Source organism: Rhyacophila brunnea, unplaced genomic scaffold (genome assembly GCF_057557595.1).
Source record: "Rhyacophila brunnea isolate RB1 unplaced genomic scaffold, BYU_Rbru_1.0 scaffold_21, whole genome shotgun sequence".
Taxonomy (NCBI): Eukaryota; Metazoa; Arthropoda; class Insecta; order Trichoptera; family Rhyacophilidae; genus Rhyacophila; species Rhyacophila brunnea.
Window position 1 is genome coordinate 31,726,423 of NW_028232871.1, and position 17,671 is coordinate 31,744,093.

Sequence of the window (17,671 nt, forward strand, 5' to 3'; positions counted from 1 at the left end):
ACTAACCTCCTATTAGTAATTGCAATTGCGAGGGCAATAACTTTGTTGAATCAAATCGCTTCGGATATTGATATTCTCCACTAACGTGAGGGTGAATTTAGGTGGTTGTTCTTTTATAAGCTTACAAGATAGGTTATATCTACCTAGTTGTTCATCTCTGTGCTTCCGTACACTTATATTTTTTAATGTTATTATTGTATTATTTACTCATATTACCCTGTAATTTTATTTGAACATTGTTAACAATTACTTTATGTCATAATATCGCGAACGCTTTGAATTTATAATTTGTCATGTTCATTATATGGAAAGGAAATAAATTTTAGTTCAATAATTCGGTACTGTGATGGCAGATGGCAATAACTGCTGTTTTTTCACTTTTTTAGTTGTTTTCCATAAAATGTTTCAAATTGCACATTCTTTCATGTGGAAAAATATTAGAGCTGCAACCTTATTGGTCACAAAGTAACGGTAAAAGATATCTGCATCTGGCCAAATATAAAAAAATATGCAAGATAAATAAAACTTCATTTTTTTATTAAAGAAATCATTTAATTGTGATGGAATGCTAATTCCGCTATTTTGTCATAAAATACCTCAAACTATCATATACTCACTCTTGTCAGACTGATTTCCTAATTTTGTTTTTGATCTTCTGTAAAATTGTGTAAACAGCATTTATAATCGTTTGTCATCACAGTACCGAATTATATGTTCATTATGTCAGAATGTTACATTCCCAATTTTTGTGAATTATACGTGAAATAATAAAAAAAAATCTTTATTATTCTAAATTTGCCGTGATATAAAAATATGTATTTTATGATGGTTCTATATTACTATTGCCTCAAAGTCCATACATTCTCATTTAATGTATTGAAAAATGCTACAATTAATACAACGAAAATGTGGTAAATAACTTTCAGGGTAAACTTGAAGAAGCGAAATCATATTTTCATCGAGCGCTAGAGATCTACAAAGTGAAATTAGGACCAGATGATCCAAAAGTCGCCGACACGTTGAACGATTTGGCCTCTTCTTACTACGACCAGGTACTAACAAAATGTACATTGATATTTGATTGTCAGAAAATAAAATAAGTATATAAGGAAATCATTTTGATCTTAATAAGTGCTCGAATTAAAATAAACCTAATGGCATTTACTGAATATCTCGTATCATCACTAGATAGGGCACAGTCAGGTTGACCGTTCTTACAATAATATTTTGAAAGCATTTGACGGAGTCGATGGCGACATTCTGGTGGAAAAACTCCAACTAATCGGATTGTCGGATCGATTTCTAAAGTTATTCGGGAGTCATTTTAGAAATCGTCAACAATACGTATCGGACGGCCTCTATCAGTCACAGACATTTGAACCATTTTCTGATGTGCCCCATAGCATTGGTAATTAAAATTATAAAGTTTTTCTTGTTCGCTGACGATTAAAAACTCTTCTTGGAAGTTGTCACTCTGGAATAATGTCGTTAACTCCAACTTGATATAGATAATATTATATTAGATTGGACAAGCGCAACAAACAGGACTTCAATATTAATAAATGCAATATTTTATCGTTTACTAAAGCCTCACGAGTATTGTTTCCCCAGTATTCGGTGTATGAGGGTCCAGAAGAAATTTTTGAGACTCCTTTACTTTCGGCTGTAGGGATATTATCCGTGACTCTATCCACCTGATAATTTCTCAGGTATGCTACATACTGTAGGCATAAGTTTAGAAGGGTACTTTATTATTAGCTACATTTATTTTTTCCGACTTACTTATACCCGGCGTAATTGGAAACTCTACCTATCTTATGTAGTATTGGCTTGTGTGCCTCTGATATTTATCTTTGTAATCGGGGGCACCCGTTGTTTGTTTTTCAAGGCGCAGAACTAACCTGCCATTAGTAATTACAATTGGGAGGGCAATAGCTTTGTTGAATCAAATCGCTTCGAATATTCATATACTCCACTAACGTGAGGGTGAATTTAGGTGGTTGTTCTTTTATAAGCTTACAAGATAGGTTATATCTACCTAGTTGTTCATCTCTGTGCTTCCGTCTACTTATAGTTTTTAATGTTATTATTGTATTATTTACGCATATCACCCTGTATTTTTGTTTGAAAATTGTTAACAATTACTTTATGTCATAATATCGTGAATGCTTTGAATTTATATTTTTGTCATGTTCATTATATGGAAAGGAAATAAATTTTAGTTCAAAAATTCAGTACTGTGATGGCAGATGGTTATAACTGCTGTTTTTTCACTTTTTTAGTTTTTTCCATAAAATATTTCAAATTGCACATTCTTTGATGTGGGAAAATATTAGAGCTGCAACCTTATTGGTCACAAAGTAACGGTAAAAGATATCTGCATCTGACCAAATATGAAAAAAAGTTGATGTGGCAAAAGTTATATCTCGTTATAATGAAAGAAAAATAAAACTTTATTTTTCTCAAGAAATGATTTTAATGGTGATGGGATGCTAATTCCGCTTATTTTTATATAAAATACCGAAATATATCATATACTCACTCTTGACAGACTGATTTCCCAATTTTGTTTTTGATCTTCTGTAAAATTGTGTAAACAGCAGTTATAACCGTTCGCTACCATAGTACAGAATTATGTTCAATATGTCAGAATGTTACATTCCCAATTTTTGTGAATTCGTGAAATAATAAAAAAAATACTTACTTTATTATTCTATATTCGCCATGATATAATATGTATTTTATGATAGTTCTATATTAATATTGCCTCAAAGTCCATACTTTCTCATTTAATGTATTGAAAAATGCTACAATTAATACAACGAAAATGTGGTACTTAAATAACTTTCAGGGTAAATTTGAAGAAGCGATACGATACTGGCATCGAGCGATAGAGATCAACGAAGTGAAATTAGGACCAGATGATCCAAAAGTCGCCGACACCCTGCACAATTTGGCCCTTGCTTACTGCAAACAGGTACTTACAAAATGTACATTGATCTTTGTTTGTCAGAAAATAAAATAAGTATACATGGAAATCTTTTTGATCCTAATAAGTGCTCGAATTAAAATAAACCTAATGGCATTTACTGAATATCTGGTATCAGCACTAGACAGGGCACAGTCAGGTTGACCGTTCTTACAATAATATTTCGAAAGCATTTGACGGAGTCAATGGCGACATTCTGGTGAAAAAACTCCAACTAATCGGATTGTCGGATCGATTTCTAAAGTTATTCGGGAGTCATTTTAGAAATCGTCAACAATACGTATCGGACGGCCTCTATCAGTCACAGACATTTGAACCATTTTCTGATGTGCCCCATAGCATTGGTAATTAAAATTATAAAGTTTTTCTTATTCACTGACAATTTGAAACTCTTCTTGGAAGTTGTCACCTTGGAATAATGTCGTTAACTCCAACTTGATATAGATAATATTATATTAGATTCGACAAGCGCAACAAACAGGACTTCAATATTATTAATTGCAATATTTTATCGTTTACTAAAGCCTCACGAGTATTGTTTCCCAGTATTCGGTGTATGAGGGTCCAGAAGAAATTTTTGAGACTCCTTTACTTTCGGCTGTAGGGATATTATCCGTGGCTCTATCCACCTGACAATTTCTCAGGTATGCTACATACTGTAGGCTTAAGTTTAGAAGGGTACTTTATTATTAGCTACATTTATTTTTTCCGACTCACCTATACCCGGCGTAATTGGAAACTCTACCTATCTTATGTAGTATTGGCTTGTGTGCCTCTGATATTTATCTTAGTAATCGGGGGCACCCATTGTTTGTTTTTCAAGGTGCAGAACTAACCTGCCATTAGTAATTACAATTGGGAGGGCAATAGCTTTGTTGAATCAAATCGCTTCGAATATTCATATACTCCACTAACGTGAGGGTGAATTTAGGTGGTTGTTCTTTTATAAGCTTACAAGATAGGTTATATCTAACTAGTTGTTCATCTCAGTGCTTCCGTACACTTATATTTTTTAATGTTATTATTGTATTATTTACTCATATTACCCTGTAATTTTATTTGAACATTGTTAACAATTACTTTATGTCATAATATCGCGAACGCTTTGAATTTATAATTTGTCATGTTCATTATATGGAAAGGAAATAAATTTTAGTTCAATAATTCGGTATTGTGATGGCAGATGGTTATAACTGCTGTTTTTTTTACTTTTTTAGTTGTTTTCCATAAAATGTTTCAAATTGCACATTCTTTGATGTGGAAAAATATTAGAGCTGCAACCTTATTGGTCACAAAGTAACGGTAAAAGATATCTGCATCTGACCAAATATGAAAAAAAGTTGATGTGGCAAAAGTTATATCTCGTTATAATGAAAGAAAAATAAAACTTTATTTTTCTCAAGAAATGATTTTAATGGTGATGGGATGCTAATTCCGCTTATTTTTATATAAAATACCGAAACATATCATATACTCACTCTTGACAGACTGATTTCCCAATTTTGTTTTTGATCTTCTGTAAAATTGTGTAAACAGCAGTTATAACCGTTTGCTACCATAGTACAGAATTATGTTCAATATGTCAGAATGTTACATTCCCAATTTTTGTGAATTCGTGAAATAATAAAAAAAATACTTACTTTATTATTCTATATTCGCCATGATATAATATGTATTTTATGATAGTTCTATATTAATATTGCCTCAAAGTCCATACTTTCTCATTTAATGTATTGAAAAATGCTACAATTTATACAACGAAAATGTGGTAAATAACTTTCAGAATAAATTTGAAGAAGCGAAACCATACTTTCATCGAGCGATAGAGATCAACGAAGTGAAATTAGGACCAGATGATCCAAAAGTCGCCGACACCCTGCACAATTTGGCCTATTCTTACAACGAACAGGTACTAACAAAATGTACATTGATATTTAATTGTCAGAAAATAAAATAAGTATATAAGGAAATCTTTTTGATCTTAATAAGTGCTCGAATTAAAATAAACCTAATGGCATTTACTGAATATCTCGTATCAGCACTAGATAGGGCACAGTCAGGTTGACCGTTCTTACAGTAATATTTTGAAAGCATTTAACGGAGTCGATGGCGACATTCTGGTGGAAAAACTCCAACTAATCGGATTGTCGGATCGATTTCTAAAGTTATTCGGGAGTCATTTTAGAAATCGTCAACAATACGTATCGGACGGCCTCTATCAGTCACAGATATTTGAACCATTTTCTGATGTGCCCCATAGCATTGGTAATTAAAATTATAAAGTTTTTCTTGTTCGCTGACAATTTGAAACTCTTCTTGGAAGTTGTCACCTTGGAATAATGTCGTTAACTCCAACTTGATATAGATAATATTATATTAGATTCGACAAGCGCAACAAACAGGACTTCAATATTAATAAATGCAATATTTTATCGTTTACTAAAGCCTCACGAGTATTGTTTCCCCAGTATTCGGTGTATGAGCGTCCAGAAGAAATTTTTGAGACTCCTTTACTTTCGGCTGTAGGGATATTATCCGTGACTCTATCCACCTGACAATTTCTCAGGTATGCTACATACTGTAGGCTTAAGTTTAGAAGGGTACTTTATTATTAGCTACATTTATTTTTTCCGACTCACCTATACCCGGCGTAATTGGAAACTCTACCTATCTTATGTAGTATTGGCTTGTGTGCCTCTGATATTTATCTTAGTAATCGGGGGCACCCGTTGTTTGTTTTTCAAGGTGCAGAACTAACCTGCCATTAGTAATTACAATTGGGAGGGCAATAGCTTTGTTGAATCAAATCGCTTCGAATATTCATATACTCCACTAACGTGAGGGTGAATTTAGGTGGTTGTTCTTTTATAAGCTTACAAGATAGGTTATATCTACCTAGTTGTTCATCTCTGTGCTTCCGTACACTTATATTTTTTAATGTTATTATTGTATTATTTACTCATATTACCCTGTAATTTTATTTGAACATTGTTAACAATTACTTTATGTCATAATATCGCGAACGCTTTGAATTTATAATTTGTCATGTTCATTATATGGAAAGGAAATAAATTTTAGTTAAATAATTCGGTACTGCGATGGCAGATGGTTATAACTGCTGTTTTTTTTAACTTTTTTAGTTGTTTTCCATAAAATGTTTCAAATTGCACATTCTTTGATGTGGAAAAATATTAGAGCTGCAACCTTATTGGTCACAAAGTAACGGTAAAAGATATCTGCATCTGACCAAATATGAAAAAAAGTTGATGTGGCAAAAGATATATCTCGTTATAATGAAAGAAAAATAAAACTTTATTTTTCTCAAGAAATGATTTTAATGGTGATGGAATGCTAATTCCGCTTATTTTTATATAAAATACCGAAATATATCATATACTTACTCTTGACAGACTGATTTCCCAATTTTGTTTTTGATCTTCTGTAAAATTGTGTAAACAGCAGTTATAACCGTTTGCTACCATAGTACAGAATTATGTTCAATATGTCAGAATGTTACATTCCCAATTTTTGTGAATTCGTGAAATAATATAAAAAATACTTACTTTATTATTCTATATTCGCCATGATATAATATGTATTTTATGATAGTTCTATATTAATATTGCCTCAAAGTCCATACTTTCTCATTTAATGTATTGAAAAATGCTACAATTAATACAACGAAAATGTGGTACTTAAATAACTTTCAGGGTAAATTTGAAGAAGCGATACGATACTGGCATCGAGCGATAGAGATCAACGAAGTGAAATTAGGACCAGATGATCCAAAAGTCGCCGACACCCTGCACGATTTGGCCCTTGCTTACTGCGAACAGGTACTTACAAAATGTACATTGATCTTTGTTTGTCAGAAAATAAAATAAGTATACATGGAAATCTTTTTGATCCTAATAAGTGCTCGAATTAAAATAAACCTAATGGCATTTACTGAATATCTGGTATCAGCACTAGACAGGGCACAGTCAGGTTGACCGTTCTTACAATAATATTTCGAAAGCATTTGACGGAGTCGATGTCGACATTCTGGTGGAAAAACTCCAACTAATCGGATTGTCGGATCGATTTCTAAAGTTATTCTGGAGTCATTTTAGAAATCGTCAACAATACGTATCGGACGGCCTCTATCAGTCACAGACATTTGAACCATTTTCTGATGTGCCCCATAGCATTGGTAATTAAAATTATAAAGTTTTTCTTGTTCGCTGACAATTTGAAACTCTTCTTGGAAGTTGTCACCTTGGAATAATGTCGTTAACTCCAACTTGATATAGATAATATTATATTAGATTCGACAAGCGCAACAAACAGGACTTCAATATTAATAAATGCAATATTTTATCGTTTACTAAAGCCTCACGAGTATTGTTTCCCAGTATTCGGTGTATGAGGGTCCAGAAGAAATTTTTGAGACTCCTTTACTTTCGGCTGTAGGGATATTATCCGTGACTCTATCCACCTGACAATTTCTCAGGTATGCTACATACTGTAGGCTTAAGTTTAGAAGGGTACTTTATTATTAGCTACATTTATTTTTTCCGACTCACCTATACCCGGCGTAATTGGAAACTCTACCTATCTTATGTAGTATTGGCTTGTGTGCCTCTGATATTTATCTTAGTAATCAAGGGCACCCGTTGCTTGTTTTTCAAGGTGCAGAACTAACCTGCCATTAGTAATTACAATTGGGAGCGCAATAGCTTTGTTGAATCAAATCGCTTCGAATATTCATATACTCCACTAACGTGAGGGTGAATTTAGGTGGTTGTTCTTTTATAAGCTTACAAGATAGGTTATATCTACCTAGTTGTTCATCTCTGTGCTTCCGTACACTTATATTTTTTAATGTTATTATTGTATTATTTACTCATATTACCCTGTAATTTTATTTGAACATTGTTTACAATTACTTTATGTCATAATATCGCGAACGCTTTGAATTTATAATTTGTCATGTTCATTATATGGAAAGGAAATAAATTTTAGTTCAATAATTCGGTACTGTGATGGCAGATGGTTATAACTGCTGTTTTTTTTACTTTTTTAGTTGTTTTCCATAAAATGGTTCAAATTGCACATTCTTTGATGTGGAAAAATATTAGAGCTGCAACCTTATTGGTCACAAAGTAACGGTAAAAGATATCTGCATCTGACCAAATATGAAAAAAAGTTGATGTGGCAAAAGATATATCTCGTTATAATGAAAGAAAAATAAAACTTTATTTTTCTCAAGAAATGATTTTAATGGTGATGGGATGCTAACTCCGCTTATTTTTATATAAAATACCGAAATATATCATATACTCACTCTTGACAGACTGATTTCCCAATTTTGTTTTTGATCTTCTGTAAAATTGTGTAAACAGCAGTTATAACCGTTTGCTACCATAGTACAGAATTATGTTCAATATGTCAGAATGTTACATTCCCAATTTTTGTGAATTCGTGAAATAATAAAAAAAATACTTACTTTATTATTCTATATTCGCCATGATATAATATGTATTTTATGATAGTTCTATATTAATATTGCCTCAAATTCCATACTTTCTCATTTAATGTATTGAAAAATGCTACAATTTATACAACGAAAATGTGGTAAATAACTTTCAGAATAAATTTGAAGAAGCGAAACCATACTTTCATCGAGCGATAGAGATCAACGAAGTGAAATTAGGACCAGATGATCCAAAAGTCGCCGACACCCTGCACAATTTGGCCTATTCTTACAACGAACAGGTACTAACAAAATGTACATTGATATTTAAGTGTCAGAAAATAAAATAAGTATATAAGGAAATCTTTTTGATCTTAATAAGTGCTCGAATTAAAATAAACCTAATGGCATTTACTGAATATCTCGTATCAGCACTAGATAGGGCACAGTCAGGTTGACCGTTCTTACAGTAATATTTTGAAAGCATTTAACGGAGTCGATGGCGACATTCTGGTGGAAAAACTCCAACTAATCGGATTGTCGGATCGATTTCTAAAGTTATTCGGGAGTCATTTTAGAAATCGTCAACAATACGTATCGGACGGCCTCTATCAGTCACAGATATTTGAACCATTTTCTGATGTGCCCCATAGAATTGGTAATTAAAATTATAAAGTTTTTCTTGTTCGCTGACAATTTGAAACTCTTCTTGGAAGTTGTCACCTTGGAATAATGTCGTTAACTCCAACTTGATATAGATAATATTATATTAGATTCGACAAGCGCAACAAACAGGACTTCAATATTAATAAATGCAATATTTTATCGTTTACTAAAGCCTCACGAGTATTGTTTCCCCAGTATTCGGTGTATGAGCGTCCAGAAGAAATTTTTGAGACTCCTTTACTTTCGGCTGTAGGGATATTATCCGTGACTCTATCCACCTGACAATTTCTCAGGTATGCTACATACTGTAGGCTTAAGTTTAGAAGGGTACTTTATTATTAGCTACATTTATTTTTTCCGACTCACCTATACCCGGCGTAATTGGAAACTCTACCTATCTTATGTAGTATTGGCTTGTGTGCCTCTGATATTTATCTTAGTAATCGGGGGCACCCGTTGTTTGTTTTTCAAGATGCAGAACTAACCTGCCATTAGTAATTACAATTGGGAGGGCAATAGCTTTGTTGAATCAAATCGCTTCGAATATTCATATACTCCACTAACGTGAGGGTGAATTTAGGTGGTTGTTCTTTTATAAGCTTACAAGATAGGTTATATCTACCTAGTTGTTCATCTCTGTGCTTCCGTACACTTATATTTTTTAATGTTATTATTGTATTATTTACTCATATTACCCTGTAATTTTATTTGAACATTGTTAACAATTACTTTATGTCATAATATCGCGAACGCTTTGAATTTATAATTTGTCATGTTCATTATATGGAAAGGAAATAAATTTTAGTTAAATAATTCGGTACTCTGATGGCAGATGGTTATAACTGCTGTTTTTTTTACTTTTTTAGTTGTTTTCCATAAAATGTTTCAAATTGCACATTCTTTGATGTGGAAAAATATTAGAGCTGCAACCTTATTGGTCACAAAGTAACGGTAAAAGATATCTGCATCTGACCAAATATGAAAAAAAGTTGATGTGGCAAAAGATATATCTCGTTATAATGAAAGAAAAATAAAACTTTATTTTTCTCAAGAAATGATTTTAATGGTGATGGGATGCTAATTCCGCTTATTTTTATATAAAATACCGAAATATATCATATACTCACTCTTGACAGACTGATTTCCCAATTTTGTTTTTGATCTTCTGTAAAATTGTGTAATCAGCAGTTATAACCGTTTGCTACCATAGTACAGAATTATGTTCAATATGTCAGAATGTTACATTCCCAATTTTTGTGAATTCGTGAAATAATTAAAAAAATACTTACTTTATTATTCTATATTCGCCATGATATAATATGTATTTTATGATAGTTCTATATTAATATTGCCTCAAAGTCCATACTTTCTCATTTAATGTATTGAAAAATGTGGTACTTAAATAACTTTCAGGGTAAATTTGAAGAAGCGATACGATACTGGCATCGAGCGCTAGAGATCAACGAAGTGAAATTAGGACCAGATGATCCAAAAGTCGCCGACACCCTGCACAATTTGGCCCTTGCTTACTGCAAACAGGTACTTACAAAATGTACATTAATCTTTGTTTGTCAGAAAATAAAATAAGTATACATGGAAATCTTTTTGATCCTAATAAGTGCTCGAATTAAAATAAACCTAATGGCATTTACTGAATATCTGGTATCAGCACTAGACAGGGCACAGTCAGGTTGACCGTTCTTACAATAATATTTCGAAAGCATTTGACGGAGTCGATGGCGACATTCTGGTGGAAAAACTCCAACTAATCGGATTGTCGGATCGATTTCTAAAGTTATTCGGGAGTCATTTTAGAAATCGTCAACAATACGTATCGGACGGCCTCTATCAGTCACAGACATTTGAACCATTTTCTGATGTGCCCCATAGCATTGGTAATTAAAATTATAAAGTTTTTCTTGTTCGCTGACAATTTGAAACTCTTCTTGGAAGTTGTCACCTTGGAATAATGTCGTTAACTCGGACTTGATATAGATAATATTATATTAGATTCGACAAGCGCAACAAACAGGACTTCAATATTAATAAATGCAATATTTTATCGTTTACTAAAGCCTCACGAGTATTGTTTCCCAGTATTTAGTGTATGAGGGTCCAGAAGAAATTTTTGAGACTCCTTTACTTTCGGCTGTAGGGATATTATCCGTGACTCTATCCACCTGACAATTTCTCAGGTATGCTACATACTGTAGGCTTAAGTTTAGAAGGGTACTTTATTATTAGCTACTTTTATTTTTTCCGACTCACCTATACCCGGCGTAATTGGAAACTCTACCTATCTTATGTAGTATTGGCTTGTGTGCCTCTGAAATTTATCTTAGTAATCAAGGGCACCCGTTGTTTGTTTTTCAAGGTGCAGAACTAACCTGCCATTAGTAATTACAATTGGGAAGGCAATAGCTTTGTTGAATCAAATCGCTTCGAATATTCATATACTCCACTAACGTGAGGGTGAATTTAGGTGGTTGTTCTTTTATAAGCTTACAAGATAGGTAATATCTACCTAGTTGTTCATTTCGTGCTTTCGTACACTTATATTTTTTAATGTTATTATTGTATTATTTACTCATATTACCCTGTAATTTTATTTGAACATTGTTAACAATTACTTTATGTCATAATATCGCGAACGCTTTGAATTTATAATTTGTCATGTTCATTATATGGAAAGGAAATAAATTTTAGTTCAATAATTCGGTACTGTGATGGCAGATGGTTATAACTGCTGTTTTTTTTACTTTTTTAGTTGTTTTCCATAAAATGGTTCAAATTGCACATTCTTTGATGTGGAAAAATATTAGAGCTGCAACCTTATTGGTCATAAAGTAACGGTAAAAGATATCTGCATCTGACCAAATATGAAAAAAAGTTGATGTGGCAAAAGATATATCTCGTTATAATGAAAGAAAAATAAAACTTTATTTTTCTCAAGAAATGATTTTAATGGTGATGGGATGCTAATTCCGCTTATTTTTATATAAAATACCGAAACATATCATATACTCACTCTTGACAGACTGATTTCCCAATTTTGTTTTTGATCTTCTGTAAAATTGTGTAAACAGCAGTTATAACCGTTTGCTACCATAGTACAGAATTATGTTCAGTATGTCAGAATGTTACATTCCCAATTTTTGTGAATTCATGAAATAATAAAAAAAATACTTACTTTATTATTCTATATTCGCCATGATATAATATGTATTTTATGATAGTTCTATATTAATATTGCCTCAAAGTCCATACTTTCTCATTTAATGTATTGAAAAATGCTACAATTTATACAACGAAAATGTGGTAAATAACTTTCAGAATAAATTTGAAGAAGCGAAACCATACTTTCATCGAGCGATAGAGATCAACGAAGTGAAATTAGGACCAGATGATCCAAAAGTCGCCGACACCCTGCACAATTTGGCCCTTGCTTACTGCAAACAGGTACTTACAAAATGTACATTGATCTTTGTTTGTCAGAAAATAAAATAAGTATACATGGAAATCTTTTTGATCCTAATAAGTGCTCGAATTAAAATAAACCTAATGGCATTTACTGAATATCTGGTATCAGCACTAGACAGGGCACAGTCAGGTTGACCGTTCTTACAATAATATTTCGAAAGCATTTGACGGAGTCAATGGCGACATTCTGGTGAAAAAACTCCAACTAATCGGATTGTCGGATCGATTTCTAAAGTTATTCGGGAGTCATTTTAGAAATCGTCAACAATACGTATCGGACGGCCTCTATCAGTCACAGACATTTGAACCATTTTCTGATGTGCCCCATAGCATTGGTAATTAAAATTATAAAGTTTTTCTTGTTCGCTGACAATTTGAAACTCTTCTTGGAAGTTGTCACCTTGGAATAATGTCGTTAACTCCAACTTGATATAGATAATATTATATTAGATTCCACAAGCGCAACAAACAGGACTTCAATATTAATAAATGCAATATTTTATCGTTTACTAAAGCCTCACGAGTATTGTTTCCCCAGTATTCGGTGTATGAGGGTCCAGAAGAAATTTTTGAGACTCCTTTACTTTCGGCTGTAGGGATATTATCCGTGACTCTATCCACCTGACAATTTCTCAGGTATGCTACATACTGTAGGCTTAAGTTTAGAAGGGTACTTTATTATTAGCTACATTTATTTTTTCCGACTCACCTATACCCGGCGTAATTGGAAACTCTACCTATCTTATGTAGTATTGGCTTGTGTGCCTCTGATATTTATCTTAGTAATCGGGGGCACCCGCTGTTTGTTTTTCAAGGTGCAGAACTAACCTGCCATTAGTAATTACAATTGGGAGGGCAATAGCTTTGTTGAATCAAATCGCTTCGAATATTCATATACTCCACTAACGTGAGGGTGAATTTAGGTGGTTGTTCTTTTATAAGCTTACAAGATAGGTTATATCTACCTAGTTGTTCATCTCTGTGCTTCCGTACACTTATATTTTTTAATGTTATTATTGTATTATTTACTCATATTACCCTGTAATTTTATTTGAACATTGTTAACAATTACTTTATGTCATAATATCGCGAACGCTTTGAATTTATAATTTGTCATGTTCATTATATGGAAAGGAAATAAATTTTAGTTCAATAATTCGGTACTGTGATGGCAGATGGTTATAACTGCTGTTTTTTTGTACTTTTTTAGTTGTTTTCCATAAAATGGTTCAAATTGCACATTCTTTGATGTGGAAAAATATTAGAGCTGCAACCTTATTGGTCACAAAGTAACGGTAAAAGATATCTGCATCTGACCAAATATGAAAAAAAGTTGATGTGGCAAAAGATATATCTCGTTATAATGAAAGAAAAATAAAACTTTATTTTTCTCAAGAAATGATTTTAATGGTGATGGGATGCTAATTCCGCCTATTTTTATATAAAATACCGAAATATATCATATACTCACTCTTGACAGACTGATTTCCCAATTTTGTTTTTGATCTTCTGTAAAATTGTGTAAACAGCAGTTATAACCGTTTGCTACCATAGTACAGAATAATGTTCAATATGTCAGAATGTTATATTCCCAATTTTTGTGAATTCGTGAAATAATAAAAAAAATACTTACTTTATTATTCTATATTCGCCATGATATAATATGTATTTTATGATAGTTCTATATTAATACTGCCTCAAAGTCCATACTTTCTCATTTAATGTATTGAAAAATGCTACAATTTATACAACGAAAATGTGGTACTTAAATAACTTTCAGAATAAATTTGAAGAAGCGAAACCATACTTTCATCGAGCGACAGAGATCTACGAAGTGAATTTAGGACCAGACGATCCAAAAGTCGCCGAGACCCTTAACAATTTGGCCCGTGCTTACCACAGACAGGTACTTACAAAATGTACATTAATCTTTGATTGTCAGAAAATAAAATAAGTATACATGGAAATCTTTTTGATCCTAATAAGTGCTCGAATTAAAATAAACCTAATGGCATTTACTGAATATCTCGTATCAGCACTAGATAGGGCACAGTCAGGTTGACCGTTCTTACAATAATATTTCGAAAGCATTTGACGGAGTCGATGGCGACATTCTGGTGGAAAAACTCCAACTAATCGGATTGTCGGATCGATTTCTAAAGTTATTCGGGAGTCATTTTAGAAATCGTCAACAATACGTATCGGACGGCCTCTATCAGTCACAGACATTTGAACCATTTTCTGATGTGCCCCATAGCATTGGTAATTAAAATTATAAAGTTTTTCTTGTTCGCTGACAATTTGAAACTCTTCTTGGAAGTTGTCACCTTAGAATAATGTCGTTAACTCCAACTTGATATAGATAATATTATATTAGATTCGACAAGCGCAACAAACAGGACTTCAATATTAATAAATGCAATATTTTATCGTTTACTAAAGCCTCACGAGTATTGTTTCCCCAGTATTCGGTGTATGAGCGTCCAGAAGAAATTTTTGAGACTCCTTTACTTTCGGCTGTAGGGATATTATCCGTGACTCTATCCACCTGACAATTTCTCAGGTATGCTACATACTGTAGGCTTAAGTTTAGAAGGGTACTTTATTATTAGCTACATTTATTTTTTCCGACTCACCTATACCCGGCGTAATTGGAAACTCTACCTATCTTATGTAGTATTGGCTTGTGTGCCTCTGATATTTATCTTAGTAATCGGGGGCACCCGTTGTTTGTTTTTCAAGGTGCAGAACTAACCTGCCATTAGTAATTACAATTGGGAGGGCAATAGCTTTGTTGAATCAAATCGCTTCGAATATTCATATACTCCACTAACGTGAGGGTGAATTTAGGTGGTTGTTCTTTTATAAGCTTACAAGATAGGTTATATCTACCTAGTTGTTCATCTCTGTGCTTCCGTACACTTATATTTTTTAATGTTATTATTGTATTATTTACTCATATTACCCTGTAATTTTATTTGAACATTGTTAACAATTACTTTATGTCATAATATCGCGAACGCTTTGAATTTATAATTTGTCATGTTCATTATATGGAAAGGAAATAAATTTTAGTTCAATAATTCGGTACTGTAATGGCAGATGGTTATAACTGCTGTTTTTTTTACTTTTTTAGTTGTTTTCCATAAAATGTTTCAAATTGCACATTCTTTGATGTGGAAAAATATTAGAGCTGCAACCTTATTGGTCACAAAGTAACGGTAAAAGATATCTGCATCTGACCAAATATGAAAAAATATGCAAGATAAATAAAACTTTATTTTTTTTTAAAGAAATCATTTAATTGTGATGGAATGCTAATTCCGCTATTTTTATATAAAATACCTTAAACTATCATATACTCACTCTTGTCAGACTGATTTCCTAATTTTGTTTTTGATCTTCTGTAAAATTGTGTAAACAGCATTTATAATCGTTTGTCATCACAGTACCGAATTATGTTCATTATGTCAGAATGTTACATTCCCAATTTTTGTGAATTATATAATATGTATGAGGGTCCAGAAGAAATTTTTGAGACTCCTTCACTTTCGGCTGTAGGGATATTATCCGTGACTCTATCCGGCTGAATTTTTCTTAGGTATGTTACATACTGTAGGCTATTGTTTAGAAGGGAACATTATTAATTAGCTACATTTATTTTTCCCTACTTATACCCGGCGTAAGTGGAAACTCTACCTATCTTGTGTAGCATTGGCTTGTGTGCCTCTGATATTTATCTTAGCAATCGGGGGAATCCGTTGTTTGATCCCCAGGGTGCAGAACTTACCTCCTATTAGTAATTACAATTGGGAGGGCAATAGCTTTGTTGAATCAAATCGCTTCGAATATTCATATACTCCACTAACGTGAGGGTAAATTTAGGTGGTTGTTCTTTTATAAGCTTACAAGATAGGTTATATCTACCTAGTTGTTCATCTCTGTGCTTCCGTACACTTATATTTTTTAATGTTATTATTGTATTATTTACTCATATTACCCTGTAATTTTATTTGAACATTGTTAACAATTATTTTATGTCATAATATCGCGAACGCTTTGAATTTATAATTTGTCATGTTCATTATATGGAAAGGAAATAAATTTTAGTTCAATAATTCGGTACTGTGATGGCAGATGGTTATAACTGCTGTTTTTTTTACTTTTTTAGTTGTTTTCCATAAAATGTTTCAAATTGCACATTCTTTGATGTGGAAAAATATTAGAGCTGCAACCTTATTGGTCACAAAGTAACGGTAAAAGATATCTGCATCTGACCAAATATGAAAAAAAGTTGATGTGGCAAAAGATATATCTCGTTATAATGAAAGAAAAATAAAACTTTATTTTTCTCAAGAAATGATTTTAATGGTGATGGGATGCTAATTCCGCTTATTTTTATATAAAATACCGAAACATATCATATACTCACTCTTGACAGACTGATTTCCCAATTTTGTTTTTGATCTTCTGTAAACTTGTGTAATCAGCAGTTATAACCGTTTGCTACCATAGTACAGAATTATGTTCAATATGTCAGAATGTTACATTCCCAATTTTTGTGAATTCGTGAAATAATAAAAAAAATACTTACTTTATTATTCTATATTCGCCATGATATAATATGTATTTTATGATAGTTCTATATTAATATTGCCTCAAAGTCCATACTTTCTCATTTAGTGTATTGAAAAATGCTACAATTTATACAACGAAAATGTGGTAAATAACTTTCAGGGTAAATTTGAAGAAGCGATACGATACTGGCATCGAGCGCTAGAGATCAACGAAGTGAAATTAGGACCAGATGATCCAAAAGTCGCCGACACCCTGCACAATTTGGGCTATTCTTACAGCGAACAGGTACTAACAAAATGTACATTGATATTTAATTGTCAGAAAATAAAATAAGTATATAAGGAAATCTTTTTGATCTTAATAAGTGCTCGAATTAAAATAAACCTAATTGCATTTACTGAATATCTCGTATCAGCACTAGATAGCACCGATCAGCACTAAAACTCCAACTAATCGGATTGTCGGATCGATTTCTAAAGTTATTCGGGAGTCATTTTAGAAAT

At 32.5% G+C, this 17,671-nt stretch overlaps 1 protein-coding gene across 1 annotated transcript in view; it reads left to right on the forward strand.

Annotated features, from left to right (window-relative positions):
• Nucleotides 1–17,671, forward strand: part of LOC147070954 (uncharacterized) — an 80,573-nt gene that overhangs the window by 9,222 nt on the left and 53,680 nt on the right. Inside the window, exons 6-14 of the mRNA XM_085949269.1 lie at nucleotides 927–1,052; nucleotides 2,852–2,977; nucleotides 4,773–4,898; nucleotides 6,700–6,825; nucleotides 8,621–8,746; nucleotides 10,524–10,649; nucleotides 12,444–12,569; nucleotides 14,371–14,496; nucleotides 17,328–17,453. Of these exons, the coding sequence (XP_085805395.1) occupies nucleotides 927–1,052; nucleotides 2,852–2,977; nucleotides 4,773–4,898; nucleotides 6,700–6,825; nucleotides 8,621–8,746; nucleotides 10,524–10,649; nucleotides 12,444–12,569; nucleotides 14,371–14,496; nucleotides 17,328–17,453 (1,134 nt within the window). The remainder of the gene's footprint in view (nucleotides 1–926; nucleotides 1,053–2,851; nucleotides 2,978–4,772; nucleotides 4,899–6,699; nucleotides 6,826–8,620; nucleotides 8,747–10,523; nucleotides 10,650–12,443; nucleotides 12,570–14,370; nucleotides 14,497–17,327; nucleotides 17,454–17,671) is intronic.